The sequence below is a fragment of the Macaca thibetana genome, chromosome 4, assembly GCF_024542745.1.
Source record: "Macaca thibetana thibetana isolate TM-01 chromosome 4, ASM2454274v1, whole genome shotgun sequence".
NCBI lineage: Eukaryota > Metazoa > Chordata > Mammalia > Primates > Cercopithecidae > Macaca > Macaca thibetana.
The window spans coordinates 142,921,274-142,932,001 of record NC_065581.1 but is presented as its reverse complement, the minus strand read 5'-3'; the positions used below and the strand labels follow the sequence as shown (position 1 = coordinate 142,932,001).

At 39.8% G+C, this 10,728-nt stretch overlaps 1 protein-coding gene across 2 annotated transcripts in view; it reads left to right on the top strand.

The window, feature by feature from the left end:
* Nucleotides 1–4,617: 4,617 nt before the first annotated feature.
* HSF2 (heat shock transcription factor 2) overlaps nucleotides 4,618–10,728 on the top strand; it is a 37,887-nt gene continuing 31,776 nt past the window's right edge. The window contains exon 1 of one of the 2 annotated variants that reach the window (XM_050786382.1): nucleotides 4,618–4,901. In XM_050786382.1, coding sequence (XP_050642339.1) covers nucleotides 4,809–4,901 — 93 coding nt within the window. In that variant the 5' untranslated portion in view covers nucleotides 4,618–4,808. The remainder of the gene's footprint in view (nucleotides 4,902–10,728) is intronic. The other variant, XM_050786383.1, reaches the window with a different exon arrangement.

Genomic DNA, 10,728 nt, shown 5'->3' with positions numbered 1-10,728 from the left:
CATTTTTTTCTCTTGTAAACAAAAAGGTTTCTACTGACTGAGAATAAATTGTAAGGGTTTCTTTATTATTAGGTAGGGCACATTTTATCCGAAGGATTTCAAAAGCTAAAATTATTCATTCAACAAATATTTATCAAGCGGCTCCTACGTTATTATTAGCACTGTGCTGAGTGCTCAGGATACAAGAGTGAACAATGCAAGCACAATTTGCTAGTCTAGTAAGGGTTGCTGAGAAGTAAATGAGCAGCAACAGTGTGGTAAAAACTGTGAAGGTCAAGTTCCAGAAGTTATAGGAGCACATGGGAGGAAAAACTAACCCCGATTTGGGGGTCATGCAAGAATAAGCGGATGGTTAGCACTTACCTGTTTATGTATTCATTTATTAATTCAACAAATATTTATTGACATTTTAACATATATCATGCACTGTGAATGTCATTGTAAATAAATGAATGTACATATGACATAGGATTTATGTTGAAGCAGTTTCATAGTCTAGAATGAAAAATACATGTAAATAAATAATTATAATATGATGTAGTAAGTGCTATAATAAATGTTACCAAGGAAGATTTCACCAAAGAACTTAGGTTTGTACAGGATTATACTTGACCTGGAAGGTTGAAGAAGAATTTAGAGAAAAATGGTGAAGAAGAAGGGCTCCGCGGGCACAGACAATAGCCTATGGAAATACATAGAGGTATAAAAGAATATGACCAGCAAGGTAACTACTGTCATTTAGGTGTGGCTAAGGGAAAGGTGTTGTAAACAATGGTAGACAATAACTGAAATGGTAGGTGACCTCAGATCAGAGAAGGCCTTTTATGTCCCTTCAGGGGTTTGAATTTATTCCGGAAATTATAGGAAGTCACTGAAGAGTTTTAAGTCTGGAAGTGACCTTTTCAGATTAGTGTTTTAGAAAGAGATCCATAAAGATTATGAAAGTGGACTGGAGGAAGAGACAATTTCTTTGATCTTCAAAACCACCCTGTGAAGTGAGCATAGCAGATATTTTTCACTCACATCTTATATATAAGGAGCAAGGACTGGAAAATGTTAGGTGATTTGCCTAACGTCCCCTAAGTCATTCCAACATTGAAGAAAATCAACACGTTGTCCAGATAGCAATATAGGTGGAAACCTCTATGCAGTTCACCTTTGGATTTAATCATCCTATCCTTGAAAAAAAAATCTTTAAAAGCTAATACTGGTTGCACTGTTGATTCCAATTAGTTTTGCAAAATTGATTGTATAGAATTTATGGCATCATCTGATTATCTGAAGCATCAAATTGCTCCATAATATGCTTTTCTAGTTCCTAGACAAAGGTCTGGGTCATTCATATTTTCGAATGTTACTCTAAATCTAAGTCTTACATTGTAGGCTGCAAATAAACCATGAAAATAATACAGCTTTTAAAATTGGAGTTAGTAGGAGGCAACTCCTTTAAGAAAGTGACATTTTTATCTTCTTGTGTTATGAACAGGTCAAAACTGCTGCCACTGGCTCAAATCTGTTTCTTCTGATATTTTTAGGGATATTATAGGTGGCAAATAATTGTGAGATAAAGCTTGATTTTGTTTTCTTCCCCTCTCAGTTTTATAAATAAGTGCAAACAAGCCAACAAGTTATAATTTTATTTTCCCCCAAAAATGTCTTCATTCAATACTTATTTTTTCAGAAAATGTATTAATTATAATAAATATTAACCATTAAGTTCATAGAAAAACAAAACATAGTAGTTTAAGTTATTCCTGGAACATCTGGATTTTATTAAGAGATGAGGCGTGGTCAGGTGCAGTGGCTCACACCTATAATCTTATCACTTTGGGAGGCCAAGGTGGCGGATCACTTGAGATCAGGAGTTCAAGACCAGCCCGGCCAACATGGTGAAACCCCATCTCTTCTAAGAATACAAAAATTAGTGGGGTTTCATGGTGCAGCCCTGTAATCCCAGCTACTCAGGAGGTTGAGGTAGGAAAATCACTTGAACCCGGGAGGCAGAGTTTGCAGTGAGCCAAGATCACACCACTGCACTCCAGACTGGACGACAGAGTAAGACTCTGTTAAAACAAACAAACAAACAATAACAAAAAAAGAAGTGAAGCATAACAATTAATCAGTACATGTTAGTAGTAAGGGAAGGTCAGTTTACTAATTTTTCCTCTATAACAGCAGTTCTCAAAATGTGGTTCCAGGGCCGGTAGCATCTGCCTCATCTGGGACTTGTTAAAAATAAAAATTCTTAACCTGTATCCCAGACTTACTGAGTGCCATGGAAGCAGAAGCAGCAATTTGTTTTTTAAGAAGCCATACAGGTGATTCTGCGCTGAAGTTTGAGGCACATTGGTGTAAATTTAAAAAGCATGTTTCAGACAACGAAAGACCTGGTTTCAATTCCAACTTTAGCTAGATGATTTTGGATACATCATCTAATTTCCTGGTACCAAGGTTTTCCTACCTGGTTAATAACTTATCCTTGTCGCTGCCCTTATAAGTATTACAAATACTACCTGAGAACTGATATTGCTCATCTGCTTACTGGAAGGCTCCCCTCTCCAAGTGATTCAGACACATGCTTAAGTTTAAGAACCACTTGTTTCAAACGTACGGTCTATAAGATGCCATACACTGGAAACAGCATCAGCTACATATTTTGTAAGGTCCATTGCAAAATGAAAATGCAGAGTCCCTTGTTCAAAAATTGAGAATTTCAAGAGGATGAGAGCAGAGCATTAAACCAAGTATGGCACCCCACTAAGCCCAGCCCTATGAATGCCCAGCCTTTGAATGTCCAAAGACAAGTTTCCACTTCTACCTAACCACACTTTATTTTTTTTAGAAGAAAATAATATAATGCCATGAAAGTAGGCCACATTTCCTCCTTAGACACTGCCAATCTTACCTCTGACCTGTTGCCCTCCATAGACAGACATGATCATTAGCTTCCTGGTTTTTGCTTATTCTGGTATCTTCCTTTTAGCTATTCAAATATATTTGTACCTCAAGATCCAACTTAAGGTCCCTATCCTCCATGAAATCTTTCCTTATCACCTTAACCTACTAGTCTGTCTTTTTAAACTCACCTAGTACTTATTTTATACCAAATATTTAGCTCTTTTTGTATATATTAATGAGTGCTGATCACTGTGGTCATGTTGTTTCTCGAGTTTGAATATAAGCATCTTGAGCTTTGAAACAGTGTCATCATTGTACAATGGAAAGGGCACATACTTTTGAGCTCAATAAAGCTTGGGTGTAAAGTCTCTCTCCCATTTACTTGCTGTGACTGGGGACATTAATCAACTTTTGAGTCTCAGAATCTTCACTGGGGAAAAGGGATAATAAAACCTAATTCATTGGATTGTTGTGAGGATTCAATAATATATGTAAAGCCCTTGGCATATATAAGGGCTCATGAAATACTAGTTCCTCTATCACATGTATGCCTCCATATATCTGATTTTGCTTCAGCCAACATCCCAGTGCTGAACACAAAGGCAGCATTCAATAAATATTTGCTCATTGGAAGATACTCTCTCTCTATATGTATTTTTAATGTACTATTTTACATTTACCCAAGAAGTAAACCAATCCTATGTTGAATTTTTGTATAATGTGTTGGCTCTGACTTGTTTGTAAGTTTTTACCTTCACATGCTGACCTCTGTAAAAAAAGAAAAAAAAAGTCGAATTTTGTAGACTTCATATTTTCAAAGCATTTGCACAACCATTATAGCATTAAAGACACTCTTAATGGGTAAAAAGATAGATCTTATTCCCAATCAAGAAATGGGAAAAAGTGGCACTGGTGGCTAAGGAATTGCTCTAAGTGACAGTACCAGTGTATTTTAATATACAGAAAAACGTTCAAGAGGCTTTATTTAAACTCAGATCTACTGACTCCTTCTCCATTATTTTTTTTCATTATACCAATCTCTCAGGCTAAAAAGAATGTATCTGTAAAGTATACGCAGGAACAACTATTTTAATTAACTAAAATAGTATTAACAGTCTATTTCTTTTTATTCTGGGTGTAGAGTATGCACTTGATGACTGGATTAAAAACAGCACATGATACATCAATTGCAGTTCCTGGTTTACAGTTTTAAGTAATAGACAGTGAGTTATTTAAACTGCTCTTTTTGATAAACATATTTTAAAGAGGGCTTTTTCTCCCAATGATAATGTAAGAACAAGGTTCATTATTTTTAAGACAATTTCAATTCGGGGCCTAGCACATCACGCTTGAGAGCTGGTTTTTTCCTTCTGCGAATGGATCTTCTCTAAACTGGTGCAAACCACACTTTGCCTGCCAAACTTATGACTCAAAGGCCCCGAAGGGCTTTTTGTAGCCTCCCAGCCACAGCCCAGAAATCATAAGCTGTTTCCACGTGAAACGTCCAAACACGGTCTCCCAAGCCGAAGATCCGCTACCATCAAAGCTTCTGTATAAAAGGCAAATGAGAAGGCAGCGCCCCCTTCTGCTCCCACCCCCTTCTGCTCCCACCCCCTTCATGTCAGCAGCAGCCAATCGCTTTTCTCCATCGTGTGGTCGGCCCCTGGGATTGGCCAGGGACGGGACCGGCGCGGAACCACTGCGCGCACAGGCGGAGCGCGGGGACTTGTCCGTCACGTGCGGCCGCCCGGCCTCTCTGCCTCGCCGCGCGCCTGGCGGGGTTGGGGGGCGGGGACCAAGATCTGCTGCGCCTGCGTTGTGGGCGTTCTCGGGGAGCTGCTGCCTGAGCTGCTGCCGCCGCTACCACCGCGTTCGGGTCTAGAATTTGGAATCCCTGCGCCGCGTTAACAATGAAGCAGAGTTCGAACGTGCCGGCTTTCCTCAGCAAGCTGTGGACGCTTGTGGAGGAAACCCACACTAACGAGTTCATCACCTGGAGCCAGGTACGGTCAGGCCACGGCGGCCTCTGCAACCCCTGAATAACCGCGTCCTCACTCGCTCTCCCGCGGGGTGGTCTCTCGCGGCCTTGCGGCTCGACGCTGCCTGCGAGGCCCGCGGTGCGGGGCCTTGGTGTTCGGCCTCGCGGGGGACCCCCTGTATTGTTCGCTAGGGGAGCCGCGGGGGCCCGGCCGGCAGCGCCGCTCGCCTCAGGCCGCGGTGGGGGAGGGGCGGCCCGCGCGGGGCGTAGCGGCCCTGGCAGCCCCTTAACGGTCTGGTCCGCGTTCGGAACCGGCCAGGCGTCGCGAGGGGAATCGGCGAGCCGAGGGCGCGGGAGCCTCTTTACTGCACACTCATCCTCTGTCCTCCCGCCCGGCTCAGGGGTTACAAATCGCGGAGGGGACGGGGAGTCCAGGGCCAGGATCATCGACCTGGGGCTTTACAGAAGGCGATCTTTACCTCAGCGACCGATCACCCCCTCCCCGTTCCCCCAACACTGCTTTGCATCTGGGATCTTTATGTGGAGAGCAGTCAGGGAAATAGACATATATTCAAACGCAGATTACTGCTTATCAGTTGGTTTTAAAAATATATAGAAATTAACACATTCTTTCGAGATTCTGTGCTATTTGTATAGTCGGATTATTAGGATTGTTTTAATAAAGTACTAATAGGTGGTCAGTAACTTAGTAGTTACTAAATTTCACTGAACTGTTACCAACAGAGGGGCATATCGATGTGTTGATTATTGGTCTGATCTCAACTCTGCTTGTAAACAAGGATGACCTTAGTCCAGCCCCTTTTCTTGTCTGGCCTAAGTTAAATCCGTAAGATGGATGGGTTGCCTAGGTGACCCAAGACCTCTTTCAGTTCCAAGTACAAGATTCTAGGCAGAATGATTATTTACATCCACACTACCTTTACATTAGAATACAATCCTAGGCTGTTGGAATCATTTTATGAAGGGAAGTGGTTAACCCTTATTGTAGATGATCACCTATTGAGGCATATTTTCATGTGTGTAGTTCTTGAGAAGAGTAAGTGAAAACTACCTGCATAGTGCCTGGCACCTGTTAAGTGCTGAGTAAATGTTATCTCCCGTCCTCCTTTCTTTCCTGTTCTCCTCCTATTATAGGAACTCTCAGTTTTATTTACTTTTATCTTAACAGGGAGTGAGCACCATATTAAGACCCTGAAGTTTTGACTACTGTAATACCATAGTTTGCCTTGTGTTATTATTTGTTCTTTTTTCTAACTTCCTTCTAGGGTTTAATTTTTGTGTGTTCCTTATGAGCAACTGAGTTATCCTTTTAGCCTCACTCCCTGCTTGGAGTTGAGTGCGGGGAGGTGGTGGGGCGGGGGCATTGTGTGAGTGTTTGTATTAAGAATTTAATGAGTTCTGTACAATTGTACAAAGCTAGGTGAAAATAAGAAAGCCAGCCACTAGCATGTACTTAAAATAAACACATGTCTCATGCTTTTCATCAGTTAGAAGGATTAAAAGTTGACAAGAAGGGTCAGCACAGACTGTCATTCAGACATGTATTCGTGTTAGAGATCGGACTGAGATTCTCTCCCCACGAAAGCTGACTTTATCATACCTTTTTGTCTTTTACAGGCCAGAAATAGGGGCCATATATATTGGTAGTTGCTTTTAATCAGAGTATCATGCCAGTCGTAGGCTTGTTAAATTCTGATTAGTAACTGTTTTAATAGCATTCTTATTTTCTGAGCAGCGTCAAATGTGGAGAGTTTTGTACTGATCCACAAATGCATCATTCTGTGAGTTCTAAGCCAAATAAGCCACTTAACCATTTTTTAATCCCATTACTAACTTTAAGCTTATGTGTTAACTAATTTTCTAATATGCCTATGGGACAATCAAAATGTAAGCTCAGTGAGATCACTGTGGCGGAGACACAGTAGATGTTTAATAATTGATGAATAAATGAGATCCCTCGAAAATGTAATGGAGTGGTAGGAATGATGAAGGTAAAATTATGTTTGAAATGAATCTTAGAGATCATCTAGGTTAGCCTCATCATTGTATAGATGAGGATTTGAGGCTTGGACAGGTGAGATTATTTATCCATAATTATACAGCTCGCCAAGATTGGAGATGAGACTCTAACATAAGCTAGTCCAACCCGAAGCCCACATGTGGCCAAGGATGGGTTTGAATGCGTTCCGACACAAATTCATAAAGTTTCTTAAAGAAATATGAGATATTTTTGCAGTTTTGCTTTTAAGCTCATCAGTTATCATTAGTGTTAGTGTATTTTATGTGTGGCCCAAAACAATTCTTCCAGTGCTGCCCAGGAAAATCCAAAGATTGGACACCCCCACCCTAATAGATTTCTGAGCTCCCAGATCAGTCTTCCACCAATAGAACTAGACAATACAAGTTGACATCATATTTAGTTTTATACCAAAATGTTGCTTGCCACAAGTCAGTGGACAATTCTGAATAAATGTTGTCTAGGGCTAAGCCTAGTTGCTTAGTTGTCTCACTCGTGCTCTCCATTAATTTTTCTAAAAGCAGTGCTAACACTGAAAAGTAAAACTTTAACAATAATGTTAGGTGGAAAAACCAAAATAAGTTACTTTCATCTTTCTCTTTTCTTTGATGAATAAATGAAATCCCTAGAAAATGTAATGAGAGTGGTAGGAACGATGATATAATAGTCCTCAGCAGGCTTTGAATTTCTAAGTGGCAGAGATTATATCACATTCTTTTTTTTTTTTTTTTTTTGTAGTAGAGTATCACTCTGTCACCCTAGAGTACAGTGGCACGATCTCAGCTCCCTGCAACCTCTGCCTCCTGGGCTCAAACGATTCTTCTGCCTTAGCCTCTTGAGTAGTTGTGATTACAGATGCACACCACCATGCCTGGCTAATTTTTGTGTTTTTAGTAGAGAGGGTATTTCACCATGTTGGCCAGGCAGTCTCAAACTGCTGACCTCACGTGATCCGCCTGTCTTGGCCTCCCAAAGTGTTGAGATTACAGGTGTGAGCCACAGGTGCCCAGGTACTCTCATCTTTTAAAAGTGGCTATTTATGGTGGTTTCTGGTTTCCTTCAAACTTGTGTTTTACTTCTGTTGAGCTAATTTAGCATTTGTACTATGAAAATCATTGAGAACTTTTAGAAGAAGCAGTTGTTTTGGGAACCAGACAACCTTTTGTGCAATTTTTTTTCAGTGGTGGAAAATAATTTATTTCTCTACCTTGAGTGTAAGGCAAGGGGAAAAAACTCTTACCAACTGCGTTTTTCCGAAACCAACTGCGTTATCCAAATTATCTCTGGATAATATCTCTGGAGACTTATATAACTTTAATTTTCCTTGAAGTTTGCAATATGACAAAATTAAAAAGTGAAATAATACCTCTCACCATTAAATACAAGAATATAATGATCTGAACAATTGAAATTATACTTAAATGTGTTACTGACTCTAAAATAATAGAAATGCCTTAATTCCAGACTGTCTTTAAGAAAGCATAACGTGACTAGGTGCGGTGGCTCATGCCTGTAATCCCAGCACTTTGGGAGGCCAAGATGGGCAGATGGCTTGAGCTTAGGAGTTTGAGACCAGCCTGGGCAACATGGCGACACCCTGTCTCTACAAAAAAATACAGAAAGTAGCCAGGTATGGTGGCATGCATCTTTAGTCCCAGCTACTCAGGAGGCTGAAGAGGGAAGATGGCTTGAGTCCACGAGGCAGAGGTTGCAGTGAGCTGAGATCACACCACTGCAAGCCAGCCTGAGCAACAGAACAAAATCCTGTCTCAAAACAACAACAACAAACAGAAAAGAAAGAGCGTTTTACATACTTCCATTTTATCCTTACTCTTCTGAAAAAGAAAAATGAAAAGTTTCATTTTTTAACATTTCCTTTAAATGTAAAATTTTATATAACTGCTCTTGGCTTTGATAGTCTGTTGTCAGAATCAAGTACAGAGATTGTACTGTCAGACAACCTAAAGCTGTTTTAAATCTTAAGTGTCCTAAAGAGAGGGCACATATTAGCTTGGAAGCAACTGGTGAAACTTGATATTCAGAGACAAGGCTGTAGAGGTTAAATGAAGTTATATAGTAAAAAACAGCCTTTACAAGTTAATGAAATGTGATAACCAGTGTACGCTGAAGTGAAGCAGTGTAAAAGAAGGAAAGAACTGGAGGGTCATTCTTTTGTCAGTGTTGTTACCTTTGTCCCTGTTTTTCAGATTGTTTGAGAAAATGAAGTGATTTCCACCAAAGACTTCATACCCAGCTTTTCCCCCTTTTTGTGCCCTTTGGTATTCTCTGCTTCTCTGTACCCCTCATGTCAGCAGAAATGAATTAGGAAATAGGTAGGAGGGAGAGAGAGCAAAAACAGAATTTTTCCATTGTTTTCTAGCTGTTTTGGATGAATTTGAGCAGTAGGCCCTTGGACTTCACAAAGTACTAGTATTGTTTTGAACATCCCAGCAACCATTGCATTATTTCAGTGTTTCAAAGTGAAAATAAGAAAGACTACAAGTGTGGGAAGATGAGGGTAAAATCCAACTTAGATAGACCTGCAGAAAAGTTGAAAGATTGATTTTCAAGTATTTTTACTTGTGTATATATAAGAGAAAGAATGAGCTTTTAAAGACTCCAAAGGATTGGCTGGTACATATTAAAAAATTATAGATTGGTAAGTCACAAATTTCTGTTCTGAAAAATGTTTTAAAGTAATGTGGCTGAAGTACTAGATTATTAGGAATATTTTGAGTGTTCTAAACCAAGAGTGCCAAATGGTTAATTTGGAGAGTAACTACCGTTTCTACTCTTTGGAATCTTGCCAACATTTTTGGGTAGGGTTTAAGGAGAAGGTGCCTGTCTTTCCCACCTCACTCAGTAGTAGTTTTCTGATCCTTGTAAAATACTTAGAGAGTGGGAGATTCTGTGTTGTATTGCTTGAACCTCACAGGTTTAAAAGGGAGGAAGGTGAATTTTTGCACTCCAAGTTATTTACTAAGTTTAGAATAGAGACTGAGGGAATACAATAAGCAGAGATAGAGTGATGTGAATGAATAAGGAGGGTTTGTGAGAGAGAGTGAGCACAGGTATAAGCAAGAGATTATTGTCATCTTCCTATTTTATATAATCAAATAAAATTTGATGAAATTCTAAAAATTCAGTTTATTTGGCCAAAGATTTAGTCAGTCACAGATACTTGTTATGAATCTGTTATGACCTGATAGTGTGCTGGGTATTAGGAATTCATTCAGTAGTGAACCAAAGTGCCTACCTTTATGGAGCTTACATTTGAGTGATGGATATTAATAAATAAAAAGTAAGCAAATACAAGCTGGGTGTGGTGGTGCATGTCTGTAGTCCCAGGTACTGGGGAGGCTGAGTTGGGAGGAATGCTTGAGCCCAGGAGTTTGAGGCTAGCCTGGGCAACATACTGAGACCCCTGTCTCTTAAAAGAAAAAAAAAAAAAATTAAAAGCAAGCAAAACACAATTAATATAATTTCAGTTAGTGATAAATGCCTTTAAAAAAGCAAGATAAACTGTGTATTGATTAAGGTCCAATCATAAGTCAGAAGCCATAGGTATTTTCAAGAGGGTAAGTTTAATAGAGTTACTGATTTTATCAGGGAAATTAAAGAAAATTCAGGGAATACAGGAATAGTTTTAAGAAGCAGCTACTACTGATATGGCTGAGATAGAGTGCCCAAGTAAGAACCCTTTTTGCCAAGGCTAAGATTCTTACCTTGTTGGAGAGGATATGGCCATGACTCAGTAGCAGAGAAGTCACTGGTGTTGCTCTGGTGGAACTTACTGGAAATGCATCCTTTAAAA